Below are 24819 nucleotides of genomic sequence, written 5' to 3'. Positions count from 1 at the left end.
AAGCATGAAGGCCTGGTCCTTCCAGTAACCCCAGAGATGGCTTCCCTTTCCCTATCCTGTCTCATCTACCCCCAAATGCTGGAAGCTGTGATTTAAATCCAACTTCTAGCTTCCCTAGCAGAGAACAGATATACCTGTAAGTGTGACAGTCCTACGGCCCTTATTTGCCAGGACTCTCCCCCACTGACCCCACAAAAATGCCACTGAAATTCTAAGACAGTGGCATCTCAGGCTCAGCTCTCAGATGTGGCACAGAAATACACCATCAGATTACGTCTCCAATATTGCTTTGAGTAATATGCTAATAAGAGTCCAACAAATAGACACCAAAAAGGTTGGATATTTTCCTGACCTTCAGAGGTATTCCTTGAACCTGCAAACTGTGGGCCCCAGGCCCAGCCTTGTCCCTGCCCCAGGTACCCTCCAAGGCCCTGTGGTCAGGCAGTGCCTGAACACTCTTGGGTCTGGACCCTTCACCCGCAGTCCCCAATCTAAACAGCTGATCCCAGGATGCTCATGTGGTGAGCCCTTTCACACCCTCCTGTCTGAGCCTCCGAGCTCCTGCCCTGCTTCTGCCAGGAGGGTCTCCATCCTCCACGCTGTTCTGCAGATACCCTCGCTTCCAGCCTGAGCCCTTCAGGAGACCTGGGCTCAGAGCACTCGCTGTCTTCCTATCAAACACCTGGCACGGACACAGGCAGAAATGTGGCCCATGGCTGCAGGTTGGGGGAATCTGCAGCCCATTCGGTCCCTCCCACCTCCCCAACACCCCGGCAGTCCCCTCCCCACCCCTACCGTGCCGTCTGTACAGCCTGGCATCGCAGACATGTTTCCAAGGCAGGATCGGTCCAAGGCACCATCTGGTCCACCCGTCTGCTGCCTGCCCCCCCCCGCCCCCACTTCATACTCTCCCCTCCCCCAGGGCACCCTGCAGAAGTTCGTGGACGACTTGTTTGAGACCTTGTTCAGCACTGTGCACCGGGGCAGCGCTCTCCCCCTGGCCATCAAGTACATGTTCGATTTCCTGGATGAGCAGGCAGACAGACACAGCATTCATGACACAGATGTGCGGCACACCTGGAAAAGCAACTGGTAACCCCCCTCGGGGAGCCCAGGGGGAGCTGCAGCCTGGGGAGGTCGCAAGCTGTCGGGGGTGGGGACCAGCAAAGACCAGGGAGATGGGGGCAGCCCGTTCTCGGCTGTGGCTGGGTAATCCAAGGCTCCTAAGATAAATAGTGCACATATGCTCCGCGGAGCCAACATGGTCCCCAGGCTGCCAGCGCCAAGTGGGGCCTGCCTGGCATAGGACCGGCATCAGGAAGCACACACTGTCAGGCTGAGGCCATTCCCCAGGAAATGCCTCCTCCCTGACTGCGACTTCTGGTTCTCAGGAAAGGATGCTGGGGGAACCTACACAAAGAGCCACTTCTGAGACCAAGCAGCAGAGCCTCAAAGCAAGGCAGCGTGGGGCAATCTGAGCAGGGCAGAATCCAAGGCACTTCCTGACACAGGGAAGCCCTGACTTAAACTTAGACCCCTGGGGAGGTTGGCCAGTGCTGGGAGAGAGCTTGCACCTGCTATAGACTTGAGCCCACCAACTACGAGGATGTCATTGCAAACCTGATCCCTTAAGGCCACGTCATTACCCCGGCGCCATGGCTTTCAGGAAGCAGCAGGCGGGATGTCCTGCAGGCGCAGCTCTCTCCCCTAAGGCAGTCAGACCCCGCAGTGGGGGAAACAGCTCCCGCAGGCTCCTTGCACAAGGCTTCTCTCTCCTGGGTTTTGAACCTGGACCCCAGACCCAGCTAAAGACTGGCTTTCAGGTCAGACAGGGCCTGGCCGGGAGCCGGAGTCAAAAACCTTCCTTCAGGAAAGAGCACAGAGAGGGGAGAGAGGCGGTCCAGGCATGTGGGTTGGGCAGGCAGCCCACACAGCTGTCTGGAGTCAGCGATCTCCTCAGAAAACAGTGCCGGCACAGATGGGCCCCGGCTGTTATTTGGGAATCAAAAGTCCTAGCAACCAGCAAAACACTTAAGAAAAACCCAACTCCAAACCCCATATAGCCCTGCCTTTCCTGGGTGTTGTGGTTGCCAAGCCCTCCAAAGCCTGCTGCTTTGATCACAGTGGAGGGAAACAGAGGGGCTCCGGTGGTCATGGGGTGAGGAGCCCCCAGTGCACGTCACTGGGACACAGGCCCTTCGTCTGCATTTCCAGCACAGGGCCGAGGCTGCTCCCTTCACTTCAGAGGATCCCCCACCCAGCGCTGGGAGCGTCAGCTTCAAAGAAATCAAGAGAAAGTTCTGGACTGTCCCCATCTCTGTGCATTCTGTTGCTGATCAGGCCCAAGTCATGAAATGCCCTGCCTTGGAGAGTCCCCTTAGCCAGACCTCAAATACCTCACGTCCAATGAAAGAGTATTAGAAACTTCCAAAGCTGCAGGAGGAAGGGGAAGGTGGAAGAGACGGGTTATCTCTCAGCCCAGGCCGCTCCCCTCAGGTTAAGGAAAGTGAGTAGGTCCCACTGCACTTGGGAAGACAAGCAGAAATCATAATGGAAAAGCTTGAAGTGGGCAAAGCTGGCCTTTCCCAAGACTTGGCACGAACTGAGACATTTGGGAAAGTTTGGGGTCCAGGAGAGTCAAGAGAAGATGAGGAAATGGAGAGGAGAGGTTAACACCTCAGGCCCCAAGGACAAGCCAGGGGACAGAGCTCACTCCGCAGAGGAACCAAAACAGTTAAGTCCCCGAAGGCAGCTGGAGGGGAAGGCTGAGTTGGAAAAGGCAACAGAATCAGCAGCTGGTCTGGTTTTGAAGGGGAGCAAATGGGCTTATCCTCCCGGCCTAAGGAGCAGAGAAAACGCATTCTCCTCTGATTATAAATTCCTGGGTCGCAGAAAGAACTCTCCTAACGACTGATCAGTCCCTCTTGGGGTGGGAAAAGCTCTGAGCCATTCCTGCATGCCAACAATGGCCCCCTCTTCTCCCTCTGCCCCTGCCCAGAGCCGAGAAAGCCCTGGGGAGAGTCGTGAAAGCTCTGTCCCCAGGGGAGCCCGCGCCTCAGCCCAGCCGGGCCGGGCCAGCGCTGGGAAGCGGCGGGGCGGCCGGACTGGGCGGGGAGCACAGGTGGCGGCCTTTGTGCGGCTCTCAGGCCTGCTGGGGCGGCCACTGCATCCTTCCGGACAACGGCCCTGGGCACTGGCAAGGGGCTCTAGGGGCTTTGTTGGAAGCCCTGAGAAAATTGTGCAGCCTTCTGTACTTGGGCTTTCCTGGGGGCACAGAGGCCTTGGGAAAAGACCGCCAGGAGGGACCCGAGGCCCCCACGCCCACCTCTCAGTTGTCAGGAAATGGGGTCAGCACCCCGGTAGGCTGCAACAGGACCTCTCCTTTTCTCCCAGGGTCGGTAACGGCTGAGGCTAGGTCAGCAGCCCTGGCTGGACCATTCCTCTGTGCTTTCACTCTCTCACCCTTCTGAGGGAGAATTTCGCATTTGTCAGGGGGGATGCGAGTGGACAGCATTGGGGCACAGCCAGGCCTGCCCTCAGAGTCTGTTCTGCCTTTCCCACAGCCTCCCGCTGCGCTTCTGGGTGAACGTGATCAAGAACCCGCAGTTCGTGTTTGACATCCACAAGGGCAGCATCACAGACGCCTGCCTCTCCGTGGTGGCCCAGACCTTCATGGACTCTTGCTCAACCTCCGAGCACCGGCTGGGCAAGGACTCCCCTTCCAACAAGCTGCTCTATGCCAAGGACATCCCCAGCTACAAGAGCTGGGTGGAGAGGTCAGTCGCACTGTCAGGACAGGCCCGTGGCCCTGTTCCCTCCCCTCCTCTGGGCTTTACTGACCAAGGATTCAAAACCTTGTTTGCAGTACCTCCGGGACCTCCTGCTTGACTTTTTCTCCCTTATCCAAAGTTCCTGCTTGGGGAAAGGAGGGGAGCTTTATATCCTTGAAGTTAGATCCTTATTCTAATTACCATTTTTCTTTCAATTTTTTGGGAGGAGGGAAGGTAACTAAGTTTTTATTTGTCTATTTTACTGGAGATACTGGGGATTGAACCCAGGACCTCGTGCCTGCTAAGCATGCACTCTACCACTGAGCTATACCCTCTCCCAACTAATTACCATTTAGACCATTTATGGAACACAGGCTAAGTACCCAGCACTGTGATAAAGATGTTGTATGTAGCATCTCATTAAAATATCCAACAGAGTAGTGAAGTAGGTATTATTACCATCCCCATTTTACTGATGAGGAAACTGAAGCACAGAGAGGCAAAGTAACTTACCCAAGGTCACACAGCTAGCAGATAGCAGAACTGGAATTTGCATACAAAGAGTCTGGTCAGAGTCTGGGCTTTTTTAACCACACTGAGGGGTCACTGCAGATGGGAGCTCAAAGTTAAATGAAATGTCCTGAAGAAACTCTGGCCTTAGGAAGAACCAGTCTCTAGACTCCAACCTCAGCTTGAGGCAAGAGGCCAGAGGAAACCACATCAAAAGACAAATAGAAAGACAGGAGCAACTGAGGACACTCATGCTCTCAGGGGGCTTGGGGCCAGGGTAGGTGTAGGCCAATATTTGCTGAGTCCCCACCAAGGAAACCTGTGCTCTCTGCGGCAGATACTACGCAGACATCGCCAAGCTCCCCGCCATCAGTGACCAAGACATGAATGCCTACCTCGCCGAGCAGTCCCGCCTGCACGCCGTGGAGTTCAACATGCTGAGTGCCCTCAATGAGATCTACTCCTACGTCAGCAAGTACAGCGAAGAGGTGAGACAGGGCCCTGAAGGGACAGAAACCTGCAAGCAGGGAGCAAGGAGGTTACCCAGAAAGCAGAGCTCCACCCTTAAATAGCAACGTAGGGTAATTCAGAAAACACATTCGTGGAGTCAGAAAATCATCACCATTCCTTTAGGAGGCAGCCTAACCTCTCCTGATTCATCCTGTTCTTTCTTACACCTTCTGCTGTCTTGCCCTCTTTGCTAGTGCAATAAATTGCACTTTTAATGATAGTATTTTTCAGTTCAAAGTGTACGATTAATTTCATTCCTTCTTAAACAAGGAATCAGACTGTTCTTTGCACTTGGGCAGATGCCTTCATTTACATTTCAGATGGACAGGTGAACCTCCACATGAATACAGCCTGAAGAGGACAATTTGAAAGAATTCACAAGTCATGCACTAGCATCGTACCTGAAAGTAGTAGCAGTAACAATAATATCAAACGCTTACATAGTACTTCCTAACTGCCAAATGTTCTAAAGACTTTAGAGGTACACTTACAAGCACACGTGCAAACATACACACATAGGTGCATATATTCAATTAACCGTTTACATCATTTAAGGTTACGTTCATTAGGGCAGAATGGAAAGGCAGATAGGATTCTGGAAAACGGCCTCTTCTCTGCCGAGCCCTGACCCGGCCCCTCCTTTGCTTTTGTTCCTCAGCTCATCGGGGCACTAGAGCAGGACGAGCAGGCCCGGAGACAGCGGCTGGCGTACAAGGTGGAACAGCTCATAAATGCCATGTCCATTGAGAGCTGAGAGATGGAGCCTCCCGTTCCTGGGAAGAGGGACCCGTGAGTGCTGTCACACCGGGCGTCTCGGAAGGACAAGTGAAGGGGGCCAGGCCCCAAAGCTTGCTGTCCCCTGAGACCCCATCCCGGTGAGAGGGGAGGGCCCCTCTCCCCACGCCAGCCAAGTTTCATCACAGCCAGTTCCGCCAGGAGAGACCACGGGCGTCACCCACCCATGGCGAGAGCGAGAGGGAAGCAGGGGCGCGGAGAAGGTGGTTCTTCAAGCTGAGAGGCACGGACTGGGCACGGTTCTGCCTCTGTGACTGCTGCTTTGCATGAAAACTCACTTGATGTATATTGGGGAAATAATGAGAACTTTATTTAATTTTTTTTAAGAAAAAGGAAAACCGGAAATAAAACAAAACAAAAAGCCTCCCTGTTCATCCCGTCCACCTTTTGTTTAGTTCTGGTTTCTGTCCCCCTTCCTTCTCCACCCCCCACCCCCTCCCATCATCCCTCCTTCCTCCTATAACTCCTGTTTCCCAGTGATGGAAAAAAGCTGCAAAGTGATGCTGAGAGAAACTGGAGGGAAACGGATTGTTTCCTTTCCCTTGAAATTTAACAAAAAAAAAAATTGAGGAGGAGAAGAATGAGCACAAGTTGACACCAAACACTTCGCCACAAGAGAGGCCAGTGAGACCCGGAATGATGCCGGCAACCAGAAGAGCTGGGGAAGGATGGATGTTGGCACAGACGGCCAAGCCCTCGAGCGCCCCACCTGGCTGACTGGAAACCGAGCTTTACACACACACACCTGTATATTCTCATCTCCAGGGAAAATATGTGTCTGCAGAGTACCAATACTTTTTGCTACTGTTTTTTGTTTGTTTGTTTGTTTGTTTTTGTTTCATTTAATCCCAAACCTCAACGAATGAGGAATTGATTTTGGTACTTTTCCTTCTGGTTTCCCTCAAGTGACTACCGGACGTGGGGGAAGAGGGGGGCCTCTCCCAAGCTGGACGCCTTGCCTCCCTGAGGACCCTGGGCAGCAAGGCCTCACATCCATCACTGTCAGACAGCAGGCACCCTGGGGAAAGGGCCTCCAGGCCTCCAGGAGGTTCCATCCGGGAGCTGATGTGGTGACCTGAGTGTCTGGCTTGGATTTCCACTCCAATCCTATCTGCCAGTGGTTTCTTGCAATTAAAAAGGAAACAAAAATCAAACACTGTTTACAGCCAGCAATACTTGAAGAGCATAGGTTCAAGAAGCTGCAGTATTTGTTCTGCTTTTGTTCTCTTGTGCCTAGAGGGGAGGGACCACCCTTCGCTCTTTCCTCTGTGGAAGCTCCTGATCGCCGAGCACTGGCCTCAGTAGGAGTGACCGTGGCATCCCCACGTGACTGTCTTCTTCTGCCTCTCTTTCCGCCTCTCACGTGTCCTTGTGAATTTAAAGGACAAGTGGGCCGCTTCTCACTGGGCTTCTCTCTCTCCTGCTGACATCTAAATCCATGGATGACCAACCCTCCTGAGCGTAGTTTCCAAACCAAGAGACCAAAGTTCCACGTCCTGGTCCTGAGGCCCCAAGGAAGCCCGTGGGAGGAGCAACCAGGGGGAGGAGCCTCCGTTGGTGCCGGACCCTGGTGACCAGACAGCCACCAGAGATTCCAGGCCTCCCATGTTGGCCAGGATCCAAGCAGCCAGCCCCAGCCTCTCTGCAGGCAGCATCAGAGTGAGTGGGAAGGAGAACAAGAGAAAGGCAAAGGGATGGGAGGCGGGGCAGCAGGGGAGGACCAGCCTCCGCTCCCCACCTTCTGCTGTACAAGGGGCTGCCTGCCGTGCTGGGAAACTGGACCAGCTACCCCAGAGAGACCAGACCAGGGTCATTTCCTCTGTAATTAACTTGGGGCCGCAGCTTCTCTGTGCCCTGATTTACCTCCAAACAATTCCTATTTCCAAAGCCTCTGCTGACCACATTGGAGTCCCAGGGAAGGGCCAGGGGAAGGGGAGCTCTGAGGGCTGGCTCTGTCGCTGGCGTGTGGCTTTGGATCGCTGCGCTCACCGCACAGCAGACATCGCCCAGTCGCCTCAGCTCCAGTTTCTTGCCTGAATGCAGCTGACAAATGGGAAGAGAAAAGCATTCAGCAAAATACTCAGGAAACGCGCCGTTTTCATTGTAATTCACAACCAGCCATGCCAACGCCACTTTCTTCTGATAATCCACTTCTGTTAAAGTTTCTCTGGGCCCGATTTATAGCCTGAAAGAAATGCTAATGACTGGCCTTCTGCACTAAGCCAAAGTGTTTGCCCCTCATAGCACCCAAAGCTCACCAGCTCAGAGCCTACGATGTGTGACAGTGAAAGGAGAGGAGACACAGACAAGAGGAATGTGAGCAGGGGATTTGCGCCACCCACAGACAAGGGCAGCCCCCTCATTGTCCTTCTGAGCTCTGAATGAAGGTTTTCTGATTACACCGCTGCTCAGACTGGCACCTGGGTTTTGCTCCACCAAGAAGCAAAAGCAAGTTAGACATCTCAGCTGCATCTTCCCAACCCGTACCGCTAGGCGTCTACCCAGGTGTCTCCAGCAAAGACTTTTAATGACCATTCACTGCCTCCTTGAAGCAGGGGATGTTTCCCCGAAGCTTTTTAGGGAGTGGGAGAATGATGGGAGGATGGCCGCTTGCAGAGTGGAGGGGAGAGGCAGCAGGCGTAAGAGGCTTGGCCACATTTCCCAGATTCCATGAAAGAGTTGGGAAGTGTGGGCTGGAAAAGGATGTGGCACAGGGGCCTCCCTGAGGAGGGGATTTAGATAAAGGAAAACTTGACTGGACTCAACTCTGACTTCTCACCTGTTCCTCCTCCACCAACTCTTGGCTGGGGGTCACCAAGAATCCGTGCCCTGTGCTGAGAGGAGAGGGAGTTAGCTGGCCTCTCTCCTCCCCATTATCCAATTTGAGGATATTTGGACTTTGTGTAAGGAAGGCAGTAAAGTGGCAACCCATCCCCACGTGAAGTCATCCATCTTGGAAGGAGGCAGGGAGGGAATTCTCTCTCGAAGGCTGATCTGACTTCGTTTTGTTGCACTGATCCACACAAGAGACCATTCTCTGAAAAAGGTCAAGGAAAAGCACCCCAGAGATGTGCTCGGCCAGACAGAGCGTTCATGGACAAGATGGAGATGGCCGTGTCCGCTGTGGCGGAGCGAGTCCCTCCGGCTGGCCTGCTGCTGTTGCTGCCTCTGACCCTCGGCACGGGGCCAGGTGCTTCTGTGCTTGGGCCCCAGCCGCTCCCCGCGGCGCATCTCCCAGCACCACTCCTGATCCACCTCCCGGCCGAGAGCTCCCCTCCTGCCATGACAAGTTCGGTCATTAAGAGCACGGATCATCTATAAACTTCTCTTGTGGGAGGAAGCGATTTCTTATCTCCATCCATTCCAGGAACCTTCGTGAGCTAACGCTATTTGCTAGGCCTTGCTCCACGTGCTGAGAAACCGCAATGAACCAGACCAGGAAGGGCCTTCTTCCAGCAAATTCTCATCCTTCGGGCTGCTGGTTCCTGCCACCAACTTAGCCCAACAGCTCTCCTCCTGGACCTGCAGAGGGCACCAAGTTCTGTAGCAAAGGGAGCCAGAAGAAGAAAGCCGAACAACCCAGCTGCCTTACCTCATTCTGGGGACAGTCCTCTAGCCATGAGAGCCTCTCTCGCTCTCACTGCCGCCATCTCCTCTAGTGGCACATCCCTGCCGCCCAAGCTCCTGATCTTCCTTTATTTCCACCAAAAGAGGTCAAGAAATAGCTGTCGAGGTCCCTGGCTCTGCTGAGCATGAAGCAGAAACAGTGGATGGGGGAGCTGGACTGGAAGGACCTGAGCAGAACAAACAGAGGATGTTTGACAGCCTCTGGCTGCTCAGTCTCCACGTGCATCCCTCCAGCCACAGCTGCGCCCGGTGACCCGCAGCCAGTCAGTCCTGAGCCGGCGGCTGCTCCGGGGGAGGCCGCTGTCCCCAGTCACGCTGTGTCGTGCCTGAGGTTCCTGGGGCCTGGCCAGGAGCAGGAGAGAACTCAGACTCTGTGGGTGAGAAAATGCACAGCGGCACCGTGGATGCAGGACTGTGGAAGCAGATCCCACGGAGAGACTTGGGAGATGACGCTGAGGGCCTTCTGGTGCCTTGTCTCAGGAACAAGCTGGGAGAATATGGCAGAAACCTCTTCATCGCTCCTGTCTCTCTTCCATCTTTCCTTTCATCTGGTTTCCTTAAGAGCGACATTTAACCATCTGGGGCTCGAGGACGCCAGGGCGGACAGATCAGGTTTCACCTCTGGTAGCCGGGAGGTCCTGGGAGACAGGGCCTCAGTCCCGTGAGCAAACTGGAGAGTCTCCGCCTTTCGTGGACACCCCTGTCTCATTCCCCTCACCTCACAGGGACTCCACCTTCTATCCTGGCCGCGTGCGGCCCACTCCTCCTGTCCTCACCTCAAGGGGGACGGGAGGCATCATCTGAGCTCCAGTCGAGGCTCTGACTCTGGCTTCATTTGCTCTCCGTGTTGGCGTCACAGGTGGAGAACATAACGGAACACAGTCTGCCCCACACAGAGCCGATGTTCCCGCATGTGTCAGGGAGGGAGGGACGAGCTCTCTGTACCAGGGGACCAGGGGCCTGAGCCCACCTGCCTCTCCCCTCAATTTCTCCTACCCAAACCCACTCTTCTTGACACACTGGAATCTGTATTATATCTATTTTTAAGGAAATAGAATGATAGTTGTCTGGTTTTTTTGTTTTTACAGGTGTTGTGGATTAAAAGCTGTAAGAAAATTACGTATTTAAGATATTCCAATAAAATGGGGTTTTTTTGGTTATTCTAATATATTATTGTGTACCTATTGTAAATATGAAACGCTCCTATTTTGCAAGCCAAGGACACAATTTGTACTGTTGTTATATATAAATAAAGTTTACTGGATTAAAAAAAACATAAATCTTCAAATAAACCTGGTTGTTCAGTTGCATATCTGCAGAATAACATTTCACAGGTGTATTTAAGAAGCAGGGGACTCACAGGAAGTTGAGCTAAGTTGTTCCGAGGGACTTCTAAAATTCTCTGTGGAGTCAGAGCTTAATAATGTCCAGTCAGCAACACACACACACACACACACACACACACACACACACACACTCCGGCTTGTACCAATAGGTGAACACTGCCCCCTAGCCCCAAGACCCAGAATATCGCTTTTCACCAACAAGAAGCTGATGGTGCAAAAACCTTGGGTTGAGGTGCTTTCTTAGGGGTGACTGAGGTCTCAGACGGAGGAGATCCACCACCAGACTTTCCCCAAAATTACATTCATTGATTTGTATTAAAAACTGTAAGCACCTACCATGGCGTGGCATTGTCCTAAGTGCTGGGGGAGGAAATAATAAATAAGAAAGGCAGGGTGCTCTCAGCCTTTCAGGGTGTGAAGATCACAAGGATTCTGAAAAAGGAATGTCTCAGCTGTGCCATGGAAGGGTTTCGTGGTTGTTTTTCTTTTATTTTCAGTTGAGGGGTTAAGGGTGAGTCAAGGGAAAGATGCCAGATACTGTACTCCTTTAGATCCAGCACCGGGGAGGGGGTGGGTGGGCTCTGGCCTGGATAAAATAAAGTAAAAGCAATTTGGGGCTGACCCGGCATCCAGAGGCAACGAGGCCTAGAGGCAGGGAATTGAGGTTTGGCCTGAGGGTGCCATGCCCCCTCCTCTCACCGTGCCTCCATTTGTCTATTTTTCCCAAAAGTGTGTGGGAGACACGTCTACTCTCAGCTGCTAAAAGGAGCCAGTGTGGATAAGCTGCCGATCTGACATCTCAGTGGAGTGCACCAGAAAACCAGCCGTCTCCTTTCAGGATAATGAGGTCAGAACTGTGTTCTGGGCCCACAGCCTCGTACCGAGCCCTGAGACTAGAGGCTCCTGAAGGATGGGGTGCCGCTCTCGCCCTCAGACAGCCTCCAGTCTCACGGCAGGGACAGCCTCTGCCTTCAGCGTGCCTCCAGTCTGAGGAGACCCTGCTGTCAAGGTCGGCCCAGGCTTACATGGACAGACGGCACGTGTAAGAAGGGGGCCTGGGACTCAAAAAGCAAAATCATATAAACGAGTGCATGTTGATAAATCTCGTGTGTGCTAGAGTTGTAGAATTACCGTGGATTCAGAGAGATATTTCCTGTGAAGATATTTCAGCGCCTACTCTGCAGCTTGGTGTTGGTGCCTACGCACAGACACACGCACACACGCACACACACACACACACGCAAGCGCGCAAGCTTGTTCCCTGAGAGACTGGAGAGATGCAAATGCTGGTCCTGAGGGTGAGAAAAATGCAAACACAACACCCCGAAGAGCCGAGAGAAAAGCACGTCGCAGAGGCTTGTGTGTAATTAGTGCATCATTTTCAATTGCATGGAGGGTTTTGTTGTGAGTGCACCGGGCTGTTATGCTAACATTAAACCATCCTCCGCTTCTCTTATAAATGCAGACCCAGAGCACTGGAGGCACTGTGTTCCACCACAGTGACAAAGATATAATTATTTCTCAGCAAAAGCACTCACATGACCCTGGTGGGCTCCTGGACTGTCAGGAGTGTGGAGCAGGAGCAGTTAGATGAGACCGACCTCTGCCAGTGCCCGCTGGGGCCCCGGGGGTGAGCTGGGCTGGGACGCAGCGCCACACGGACTAGATGAAGGAGGTCATTTCTCTGCCTAGGGTATTTGCACCCCAGAATTTCCCTAATCTTCTTTCCAACACAGCTCTCCCCTCAACATTTTAAATGGGACACCTCTATTATTAAATGTCTGCTGCAGGAACTAGCATCCTCAAGGGAAGGAAGAAATTGAGGAGGAGGGAGTCTACCAGGCATCTGTCTGTCCCACTGTCTGTCGTGGTCCCAGGACAGAGCACTGAGCCCTGGGTGAGTCTATAGCAGGTGCCCAATAAGAATGTTCTGAATGGATAAGTGATCAAATGAATGAATGTTGTGAATCACTTCCATAGTGCAGACACTGGAGCATCTCTTTTAAGCCTGCTGCCATAAGCATGTCCCATTTTTCTAGTCTGAGGCTCAGAGAGGGTAAGGGATTTGCTTAAGTTCACACAGCTACTCTAGAGTTCAGATTTCATGCTCTTTCTACAGCATGACTCTGCCTTTTATGAGCCCTAGGACCATTTAATACTCCAAAGTCTTCCCAGGAATTGATCTTTCCTCTTATAACAAGCACTGGCTATGAGAGCACTCTTCAGCATCCGTTAATATTCAAATTTGCTCAACACAATCACTGTCTGGCCATCACTTGCAGTGCGAAATGATACTAGCCTAGGCACAGTTAGACACAGAAAGGGAAAAAAAAGCTAAGGCATAAAGTTGCAGCTTTCTCGATTTTACAATCTAATATCAACACCAAATCATTATTCGAAGAGGGAAAGACTCATCCCTTTTCTTTGTGGGAATTATAAATCATTTTTATTACGAGAGCAAAATAATTTTGCCAACCTGGAGCCATAGGATTCTCAGAAAGCTGGGTTCCTCAGTTTGAAGGGAAAACTTGCATGATAATCCACTCAAGAGAATTTAGGGAAGTGGGTGCAGCTGGTAATATGTGCTGGGTCACAGTGACGCCAGGAGCTGTCAGACTTCGCTGCTCAGCAGGTGAGCCGAAGGCAGAGGTGACTCCTACCTAGGTATGTGACGACTGCCGAAGCTGGGAGCCAAATCTGTGGCCCACCAGAAGCCCATGTGTAGGACTGTCTGCAGCATATTATTTTTTGAATTCTTAATTTTTATTAAAGTGTAGTCAATTTACAATGTTAGTTTCAGGTGTACTGCGAAGCAATTCAGTTATACATATACATACTTTTTTTTCAGATTCTTTTCCATTGCAGCTCATTACAAGAAATTGAATATAGTTCTCTGTGCTATACAATAGGTCCTTGTTGTTTATCTATTTTATATACAGTAATATGTATCTGTTAATCCTAAACTCCTAATCTATGCCTCCCCTCTTCCCCCCTGGTAACCACAGTTTGTCTTCTATGCAGCATATTATTAGAATATTCACCTGATTCCTGGCTTTATTTTATTTTATTTTATTTTATTTTATTTTATTTTTTCTATATTTTTTAATGGAGATACTGGGGATTGAACCCAGGACCTTGTGCATGTTAAGCATGCACTCTACCACTGAGCTATTCTGCAGCCCCCCACCACTACCTGGCTTCATTTTATGCCTCTGCTTTTTTTATCTTTATTCCTCACTCCCCACTCTTTTCTAATTGCGAGGTTTCATGTAGTTCTGGCTAAGGGCACAGGTTTCGGATTCAGATTGCCTGGGGTTGAATTCCATTCCCAAGCTATACGGTCTGGGGCAGGTTAGATAACCTCACTGGACACCAATTTTCAAATCTATAAAATGGGGATACTATATATTCAATAGAGGGTTTTTCACAGGTTAAATAAGATAATGTGTAGCATGGACTCTGTAAATATTGCAGTAGGTAAGTGAGAAAGAGAGTTAACCAGGCACCCTTCTACCGGCAGTCCAGTAGGACCTACAGGCAGGAGGAGATGAGGGTCTGAAGCTGAATTAAACCTTGTAGATTTCAGCAGTAAAAGCTGGTGCCTGAAAGTTCAGCCCTTAGGAGACGAGGCAGGGATGCTGACCAAGGGAAACAGGAGACGAATCAAGGCTTTCCCCAAAGGCAGAATCAGCTATGAACCAGCCAGTAAATGTGCTCCAGGTAAATGGTAAGTAGCAGAGGGGAGTAGGTGAAGCCAAATCTGCATGTGCTAGAACCATGGATGGAGCCCGGTTGGCCACACAGTCAGCAGATGCTTCCTGAAAGCCTGACCAGGACCAGGACCCAAAAGGTGTCAGGGGCCTAAAGGAAAGATATCCCTTCACCCAGAGAGCTGGGGACAGGGTAAGGCCTCAGGCCCAGGGCAGGGGCAACAGAGAAGGACAGGTAGGCTGGAGGCAGAGGACACAGATCCCAAGGGGCCCAAGTCCCAGAGAGAAGCCGGGGAAGCAGAGGGAACAGAGTGCTTACCAGACCCGGAAGGGGCCTCTCCTGTCTCCTCTCTGGGAGAAGTCTGGCACCTCCATCCCCAGCTGGGTTCAGGTGAGTGCATTAGTCAGGGTTTTCCACAGAAACGGAACCATAGACCAATAGGATGTGTGTGTGTGCATGGGTGTGTGTGTGTGTGTCTGTGTGTGTACAGGGAGGTAGAGACAGTGACAGAGAGAGTTTAAAGAAAATCTCGCTCAGTTCCAGAGGCTGCCAAGTCTGAAGTCTGCAGGGCCGGCTGGCAGGCTAGCAACTCCAGCAAGAGCTGTTGTGCAGTCTTGGTCCGAAGGCGTCTGGAGGCAGAATTTCTTCTTCTCTGGGAGACCTCCATGTTGCTCTTAGGTCCTTCAGCTCTCAGGGGGGCCCACCCAATACCGTGGAGGGTAACCTGCTTTCTCAGGATCTACGATTGTAAATGTTAGCCGCAACTAAAAAATATCTTTGCAGCAACATCTAGACTGGTGTTTGACCAAACAACTAGGCACCACCGCTTAGCTAAGTTGACACAGAAAATTAACCATCACAGAGAGAAAAAGACAAGTCCTCTGCTATCAGACACTGAAACTAAATTCAGCGCATATGATTTGTAAATCCATCCATTTTGATGCTTTTTTTATTGTGGTAAAAATACACATAACATAAAATTTACCATCTTAACCATTTTTAAGGGTGCAGTTTGCAGAATTCAATATATTCACATTACTGTGCAACCATCACCATCACCCATCCCCATAACTCTTTCCATCTTATAAAACTGAAACTGTCTACCCATTAAACAGTAACTCTCTTTTCTCTCCACCCTCCAGCCCCTGGCAACCACCAAGAAACCCTTAGTTACCCAGTAGAAAATGCTTCTGAAAAATCTCAACCTTTGCTAGTTAACCGAAGAAGAAAAGAGACAGACATTAACAAGGTATGGAGTAGGGGGTAGGGTATAGCTCAGTGGTAGAGCACGTGCTTAGCATGCACAAGGTCCTGGGTTCAGTTCCCAGTGCCTCCATTAGAAAGAAAGAAAGAAAGAAAGAAAGAAAGAAAGAAAGAAAGAAAGAAAGAAAGAAAGAAAGAAAGAAAGAAAGAAAGAAAGAAAGAAAGAAAGAAAGAAAGAAAGAAAGAAAGAAAGAAAGAAAGAAAGAAAGAAAGAAAGAAAGAAAGAAAGAAAGAAAGAAAGAAAGAAAGAAAGAAAGAAAGAAAGAAAGAAAGAAAGAAAGAAAGAAAGAAAGAAAGAAAGAAAGAAAGAAAGAAAGAAAGAAAGAAAGAAAGAAAGAAAGAAAGAAAGAAAGAAAGAAAGAAAGAAAGAAAGAAAGAAAGAAAGAAAGAAAGAAAGAAAGAAAGAAAGAAAGAAAGAAAGACCTAATTACTCTCCCCCCAAAAAACAAATAAAAATAAATAAAATAAAAATTAAGGGGGGTGGGTACAGCTCAAGTGGTAGAGTGCATTCCTAGTATGTACAAAATCCTGGGTTCAATCTCCATTACATCCTCTAAAAGTAAACAAACACACAAACAAGCAAACCTAATTCCCTGCCCCCCACTCAGAAAAAAGGCAAAAAAGTTTTTTAATTAAAAAAATTAAAGAGAAAAACAAGATACGGAGCCCTTGAAGCTGGGAATGAGGGAGGGGTGGGGAAGGTTCCAGCTCCAGATCAGGGCCAACTCTCAGACTTGCCGTGAATAATAGGGAGTAGGAAAAACTGGAGACCGTCTCCTTCTTGTTTTTCCTCCTGAACTCGTGAATGTCTGTACTGTCCTAGCCCATTGATGGGAGCCGCACCCAAGGAGATACACCGGAAACTGATTAAAACAAACAAGACACGTTGAGCTGCCTCATCCCCAAGAATCACGCAGGACACCAACCTTCCCAATCCATCTCCCCGGTTTTATCTGTCCTTTATTTTCCCATCTTCATTTGGCTCCATTTCTAACTCTGATGACACATTTTGGAAAATCTCAGCCCGAAATTCTGATGCAGCGTCCCAAAGTGCCCCCAGCCGCTCAGCAGAAGAGCCCAAAATGTCCGACCCGGGAGGGCGTGAAGGGAGCTCCCCAACCTCACAGAGCCTCACTCCACCTCCACCTGGACAGCCGTTGGTGAATTTAACGTCCACGAGTCCACCTTCAGAGCTAGTCCTGGATGACCGCTGTGGACCTTGAGCTTAGGGAACTGCAGGAGCCCGCCTCCTCTCTCCGCTTTAGAAGCAGCGCTTAGTTTTCATTTCAACTCCATTTCCTCCTTAGAAGAGCAAGGATGCTGAGAGAAACAGGAACATGCATGGTCAGTCCTCTTGACCACTTCCCCCAAAATGCTAGAGTCCCAAATTATTTTCAGCCTTGGGGAGGAAGGCAGGACATGGGGAGAGTGTGCAGACATGGGACTGTGCGGGGGTTCCTTTCTAGGATAGCCCACCCCTGTTCATTTGTCTACTTAACCAAGTATCTGTTAGGAGCCATATCTCTAAGCTCTGCTCTGTGCTAAGCACCAGGAAAGGCCCAGGACCTGGCAGCTGACATCCTAACCTTGCGAGTTTCCCTGGCTGTTACGTTCATCTGGTAGCAATGATTTTTGTGTGTCTATCGTGCACTTACTGTCATTGGGGCTACACACAGGTGATCTCATTGGCTTCTATAAACGCCTGAGGAAGCAAATGTAATTCACTCTCATTTTAGAAAAGGAGGAAACTGGGGCTCAGGGTTATTATATAACAAATCCAATATTGCACAGGGTCACAAGCTATGACATCAGTGGCCGTGGAGAAAGGCCCATTGCTCTTTGGGGCTCAAGGAAGGAGCCTCTCCTGTTTCAGGACACAGCGCTCAAAGCGGAAGGGGTAGATGGGCCTAGTGAGGCTACAGCCAGCCTGCGACAGCAGCACTAAAGCTTCCTGGACCCTCAGGTCGCTCCTAGCCAGAGCTTGGGCGAGACGCAGAAATCCACAAGACTCTTGGAGAGGTGGGCTGTGCAGCCAGGTCAGTGTCCTCAGGAACCTGTCGCAGCCATTGGGACTGTCTCTTCCTAAAGCCCTAACCTGCCACTAAACCACTTAGGTGGTCTCGACAAACCTTTTCTCTTTGTCAATTTCAGCTTCTCCTTTATGAATTGAAGGGGCTTGGAAAAGATCAGTCGTTTTCAGCTTCTTATCAAAGAAGGGCTTATGCAGAATCCACTCCAAAGTGAAGCTGCCCCAGTGGAGACAGAGACAGGAAACCAAGCCCCAACCCACTTGGCCTCTTTTTCCCCTCCAGGTCTCCCCCCACCACTCTTCTGTGCTGCACCCTAAAGTGCCTCTGAGCACCACTCAGGGCTCCACGGAATACCCATGGTCCCCTAAGGTCCTTCCTAGAAGCTACCTCCCTATCAGACAGGTTCCTCCAACCCACAGCCGCAGTGTAGACCAGGTGGAGAGAAGTGCCAAAGGTCAAGCTGAAATCCAAGTTCAAAACTCAGCTTCCAGTCCAAGGAATTATGGAGAAAGCAGGGGCCAAATACAGATCCCACATGAGGATAATGAAATCAAATAGGGGGAAGTGGGAGCGGCAAAGACGCAAAAGTACGAGGGGCCTGAGCAATTTCAGAGTTGAAAGTGAAGATGAGCTGCTTTTTGTAGAGGTCCAGCCCTGCGCGAGGGCCATTCTGAGTTCCTTTAAGGAGCCACCATGGGAAAACATCCATTCCCCCAGATCCAGCCTTAGTCCTTTTCTCTAAGTTCTCCACTAGTGTTCTCGGAGCAGGAAGTGATCTCTAGAGCACGAGGGCAGAGAGTTTCATACGTGTTCCTGAGGAACAGAACAAAAGTCACCTGAGTCTTGAGGTCTTGGCTTTCCCACCTACAGAGAACCAACAGGATTGCTGCTAGACTAGGAGACAGAACGAGAGAGAGGCCTGGAGGTGGTTCTGGGTGTGGAGGGAGGTGGAGGGCTGGAGAAGCCCCACCCCCAGATGAAAGATGGTAGAGTGAAGCAGGAGAGACCCCGAAGGCACCGCCTATGGAAGAAGAAGGAAAGAATTACAATATGAGACTGGTGGACCCCATCTTTTTTATACTTGAACAAAGACCAGGATTACCCACTACATATGGTTTTGAGATGTACTTACCTTGCCCTGCCCCAGGGTTGGTTATATTGTAAAATCTGTTTGTACGTGATGAAAAGTTGAGAAGGCCTTAACAATGGAAAAGGATTGTGCTGACTCAAGAACCAAGTTCCTATCTCGGAGGAGGAACCCAGGGCAGCTGATGAGGAGAGAGATGAGGAGACCAGCCCTCTGCTCTAAAGCAAAGAGGGAAAGAAAAGCGAAAGAGACACACAGGACCTGTGGGGGATGACAGTGGACATGGGGGCTGAACTTTGCACATCTCCTATTCTTTTTACCCCTTCCTCCTCTCTGTCCATCCCGGTCATGGAGAAACTTTCAGGGGCAATGACTCCATTTCACTGTTGCAAGAGGCCCTGGACAGGAGTGACTCAGAACAGGGCCCTGGACTCCAGATGTTAGAGAGGTTGGAGGGGCCAGGCCCTCCCACCAGGCCGGCCTGCCCTTCCACCACTGCCCCCTCCCTATGCCTGCACTCCCATTATCATTCTATTCCTCCTTCTGGTTGTCTCTGCACTGAATTAAAATTGTATTTTATCAGAGACACAAGAAAGAGCCTGGGGGACACTGGGCAAAGCACACAGCTCAGAGAGCTCTGGTCCAAAACATCAGCTTTGAGGAACCTTCCTCTGAGGCTCTCTGATCTTTGTCTTTAGAAAATTCAGAAGTTGGAGAACTGTGATCTGACTCTCACTTCACTCTGTGCTCCACCCCACTCCCCCCAGGCTGCTGACCTCTCCTTTCAGGGCCCCTTCTCCTGGTCCCTGTAGGGGAGGGGAAAGGACACAGATGCATGTACCACAGACAGCCATGTGTCCCTCCTCCTGACCTTTGAGCTGGTCTCTTCCCTTTCTGAATCTCCTCCATGTCCATATCAGCAACATTGCTGGCTTGTTCTCTTTCTGTGATAACATTAAATGGACAAAACCTGCTCCCGGGGTTTCATTCCAGTTCCTAACACACAGCAAGACAACTTCCTTATAGGAGGTTCCATTGGAACCTAGGACTTCCTAGCTGTCGATTCTCTGATCGAGCCAGATCTCTGGGGGCTCAAAACCCCACCCTGCCCTGTTATCCCAGCCCCCATGCCTATGTCTTTGTTCACTGGGAGCTTTCTGCGAACCGAGACAGAAATCTAGCAAGATGGTGAGACGATTATGACAAGCCAAACAGCACACAGCCTCTGCCAACGCAGAATAGCAGCCCTGTGGCTGCCTTATCCCGTTCCAAGAGCAACTTGAAAGATGGCTCATACAGATGGAAAAGACAAGAAACGTGCAGCAGGGGTCCTGGAAAAAACAAGATGGCCTCAGGGCTCAGGTGGAAACCTTGTGGCCCTTTCCTCCTTCTTTCTGCAAAGGCGGGTTAATTCAGCCCTACTGGGCATCCAGCACGAGAGACGGGGAAGTCCAGGAGGCGCACACCGGCAGCTTAGATGGGCTGGGCACGCATAGTAATGAAGGTCTCACCACATCTTTCTTCAAGGGAATGCCAAGTCCGCCGTCTCTGATGTAATTCCCAGAACTAGGAGGCTGGTGAACTTGGCATCCGCATAGGCAAAGCCTGACTTTGACCTTCAGAAGGTCATTTGACCTACAGGACTCATTTCTTTCTCAGCTATAAAATAAGAGGGTTCGATGAAGTCAACCCTAATGTCCCTCCATCTCTGTGGCTTTATGATTTCTATGACTGTGAGAATGAACCAAGTAAAATCTGAGAACCAGGGGAAGAAAGTATCCTCTACAGAGATGCACAAAGTAAATAAAAGAGAAAGCCAAGCTCAGCACCCAGGTACCAAGATTCCTAGCCCAAGGCTCTACTCCATCAAAGGAAGATCTTCAGAATAGCAATTTGCACTGTTACATTTTCTATGCCCCACCAAAAGAAAAATCCCCACTACGAAGCTGATGCGTATTTATCCTCCCATGACCCGATCCTTTGTTTTCAGTCTGCTCGCGCCTTGCTCCTTCCAGACAGCATTTGAAATATATTTTCTTAAATTATGGATTATCGACAAGATGGAATGCTATAGACCATAAAAAACTAAACGTGGGAACTGTGTCACTACCGGAATATATGAATGCAGACTAACTTCACCTGGAAAGGAAGAGGCCCCTTGGGGACAAGTACACGCTGATCCCATGGGTGGGAAGTGACTGCGTGCTCACTGTTTACTGACCAAGATGAGAGGCAAATTTAGGGTGTATTCTTCTATTAGTAAAGATAAAATAAATGAATTCTTATTATTTTAAAATTCTGGCTGTCTTTGGCATCTGGGCCACTGTTTTGGACAAAATGTGACCAAGATGACCAGGTCCACAGAATTCTCTGTTTTTGGAGGGGAGGGGATTTGGTTCTTATTTATTTATTTATTTTTAATGGCGGTACTGGGGATTGAACCCAGGACCTTGTGATGTGAAGTATGTGCTCTTGCACTGAGGTATACCCTCCCCTCCCCCTAGAATCCTTTTTCAAGCAGTAGGATTCCCCCTCCTCCTTCTCCCTTCAAGCCCCACACCTTTGCTCCCACCCTCACTGGGCACACAGCCTCCGCCACACACACACACACACACACACACACACACACACACACACACCCCACCTTGGAAGTCAGCAGCTAAAAGGCCAACTTGCCTGGCTGGCTGGGAAGACAGAGCAGCAGCAGGCCAGGGAGAGGGAGGGAGTAGGGGCAGAACCTGCAGGCAGAGGATCCTCTGCATGGCTGAGGATGGTGTGGACCCTAAGCTGACCCCACCAGCCTGGGCACAGAGGGGACCACTCAGCCTTGGCTCAGGCGATCAGTTTCAAACCCCTGGACCTCACATCGACAACATTCTGTTACCATGAGAGCTGGAGTTAGAGACCCCTCAAAGCTTAAGGAGACAAAAACACTTTCCGCAGATGACAGATTCCTTGTCTGGAGAATCCCTGGGGGAGGGGCTGCGGTTCCTCCTGTTCTGGCTGAGCCAACACAGCACAGAAGTGATAATCATGGGATTTGGAATCAGACACAGCTGGGGAGAAGAACCGGTCCCGCCGCTTAGCAGCTGGGTGACATGAGGTGTTTCTTACTTCCTCTGCGTGGGTCTTCTGATGTGTAAAACGTGGTATCAGCGCAGGTGTCTCTGGTGAAAGTCAGACCAGTGTCTGTGATGCTCTTGGCACAGGCGAGGCACGCATGTAGCAGATACTCAAGACGTGGGGAGGTGTCTGGTCTAGCGTTGTTATCTTGCACCACCTCCCTGAAATGTTCTGGCCCCTCTTCTTCCCCACTCTTCCCTGGGGGCGTCTGGAGTCTGGCTGTGCTGAGATGCAAGGGCCTGGATCAGGTCTCGGGCTCCACCGAGCGTGATGTTTTCTCAACTGAAAACTGAAACCTGGTATCAAGCTGCAAAGCTCTGACCAGAGGCTCTGGCCAAGGGATTGACTCCGTTCAGGAAATTAGTCCCAGTTTGGGAGAAAGCAGGCAGTGACTAAGAGCCATCTGGAGGAGGTGGCATCTCCAACTAGTACTCGGAAAAGCCAGACAATGATCCAAGCAGTGGGGCGATTAACGCAAGTATAGATGGATTAGGGGCACTAGACAGCCTAGAAACAGACCCTAACATATATTTAAAGACATAATAAATGATAACAGAAGCATCCTAAATTATTAGAGAACGTGTTGAGTTATGCAAAAGCTGCAATTGGGGAAAGTTGGCCATTTTAAAAGGAATCAATTTTGATCTTCATTTCATGGTATAGACTAAAACTTCACCTTAGATCAAACGGTTAAACCTGTAAAAACAAAGGGAAGGGAAAAAAAACTAGAACATGTCATTTTTCCCAAATGGTATGACTGAATAGTATAAAGATGCTAATGGCTCATGAATTAAGATATATGTTGAACCCAATCCCTTTCAAAGTCCCAAGTGGGACTTTTTTTTTCTGAAGCTAAACAGCATGCTTCTGAAATTCATCTGGAAAATGAGCAGGAATAGCCAATGTAAAAAAAAAAAAAATAGAGTCATTGTGGGAGATTCATTCTACCAGATAATAAAATGCTACATTTCATATAAAAATATGTCATATTTTAAAATATGTGAATGTATAAAGATACAATAATTAAAACAGTGTGATTATAATAGAAGAACTAACTGAACAGAATAAGACAGCTCAGAATAGTCTACTGTATATTAAAAGAAAATTTAGCATGTGATAAAGGTGGCATCCAAGCCAATGGGAGAAAAAAAACATTCTTTAATACATGATGCTGGGATGAATGTTAACTATTTAGTGGGAAAACCTATTTAAATCCTTGTCATACAACATAGAATAACATAAATTTCAGATGCATTAAAGAGTTAAATGTAAAAAACAAAAAGAAGCCATAAAAGACTTAGAATAAAATACAGATTGCTATTTCTATCTCAGTGTGGAGATGGAATTTCTAAGCATAAAAGCAATCAGAGAAGTCACAAAGGGAAAAAAAATAGATATATTTAGCTGCATAAAAATTCGAACCATCTCTCAATAAAAAACATCACAGAAAGTAAAAATAAACAGCAAAATCAACCTGAGAAAAATGTCTGCAACAAAAACATCAAAAAATTAATGTTCTTAAAATATGAAATAGCATTTACACATAACAGAAACCACTAACGCAAAAGAAAAATGTGCAAAGAACAAGAAGAGTCTATTTGCAGAAGAAACACAAATAATGGTTTAAATATACAAAGGACTATTAAACTATGCTGGCAATCAATATATGTGAAGAAAACACAGTGAGGAAAAATATTTTTTTCCCCTATTGAATCAGCATATACTTGTAAAAGTCAGTGCAGAGTATTGATGAAGGTGTAACGCAGTGACGGGCCTTCTCACACACTGCTGGCGTGACAGAAATGTGTGCAGTATTTCTAGAATGCAACACGGCAATACGCCTCAAGGGTCCTTAAGATATTCATTCTCCTTGTTGCAATAATTCCATTTTGAATTCGAGCAAGTAAAACTGAGGACAAACACATACATTCACCTCTTTTCTTTTTAATGGTAAGTAGATACAACTTCAACATCCACTGAGTTTTGGAAAGTTAAGTAAATTATAGTATATTCACAAGACGGGATTTTATACTATCATTTAAAATTATGCCCACATAGACTCTTCTTAAAAATTTTTTTTTAAAATTGAAGTATAGTTGATTTACTAGAATGTTCATTGATTCGGAAAAATATTCATAACATGCTACAGTGGGCTCTGAACAAGACGGTGGGATCATGAATGAATTTTATTTTATTTCTTCCTGGTTCTGTTTCCCACATCACCCTCCAATTTCTACAAGGTAATAATGATGATACTTTTTAAAAAGATACTTGTACTCCTGAACCTGTCTTTCATCATCACTCCTGCAATGTAGCCAAAGAACTCTCCCATGCTCTTGTGTCATCAGCCCCTTTTCGTCCCAGTCCTAAACTAAATTGTCTTCATTGGTGGCATCCTTTACTTCTCTGAGGTTGCCCAGCTGGGAAGGAGGTGGGCCCTCACATGGTACACATTGTGGTGGCCACACCCCCGCAGGACCTCGTGCCCAGGAGAAGGAAAAGTGATTTCCCCGGCTTTGGCTTTGGCACAGCCAACCTGGGTTCCTATCTTAATCCTGCTGGGCTAAGTTTGGATGCTGGCTGGTGGCCCTGGGCAGCTCCCCATCTGAGCCAAAAATATGCTGCAGGAGGGCAGGCTGTATCTCATCCACCGTCGTCTTTCCAAAGGGGATTCAACAAATATTGAATAAATGAATGGGCAACGTTTCTTTTGTGAAGTGGGTGAAATAGCCCACTCAGTGGTTGTGAGAACCACGTGCAGTAGTGGATGCCAACGGGCCCATCCTAGACACCGCACCCAGCTGACCACCGCCGTGGCCTTCGCCTCCCTGCCCCCCTACAGTTAGATAGCTCCGCTGAAGGTATACACGATTCAGCCTTGTCTCTTTGAGTTTTCCCAGACGATCTGAAACCCGTGGCTTTCTTCCTCTCCTTCTTCTTCTTTTCCTTTTGGTTTCCTCTGGATCGATTCTGCCACTGATGAAGGGCAGTAAATTAATAACTAGATTTCCCCCCACACCAACAAGCCCAACAACTAATTGGCTCGA

At 49.2% G+C, this 24819-nt stretch overlaps 1 protein-coding gene across 1 annotated transcript in view; it reads left to right on the top strand.

Moving 5' to 3' along the window:
* Window positions 1-5949, top strand: part of PLXNA2 (plexin A2) — a 202662-nt gene extending 196713 nt beyond the window's left edge. The window contains exons 29-32 of the mRNA XM_072948477.1: window positions 923-1092; window positions 3564-3776; window positions 4618-4768; window positions 5449-5949. Of these exons, the coding sequence (XP_072804578.1) occupies window positions 923-1092; window positions 3564-3776; window positions 4618-4768; window positions 5449-5544 (630 nt within the window). The 3' untranslated portion in view covers window positions 5545-5949. The remainder of the gene's footprint in view (window positions 1-922; window positions 1093-3563; window positions 3777-4617; window positions 4769-5448) is intronic.
* The last annotated feature ends 18870 nt before the right edge of the window (window positions 5950-24819 follow it).

This window comes from Vicugna pacos, chromosome 23, assembly GCF_048564905.1.
Source record: "Vicugna pacos chromosome 23, VicPac4, whole genome shotgun sequence".
Lineage (NCBI taxonomy): Eukaryota > Metazoa > Chordata > Mammalia > Artiodactyla > Camelidae > Vicugna > Vicugna pacos.
Note: the sequence above shows the minus strand (reverse complement) of the source record. Positions and strands in the feature narration are given on the sequence as shown.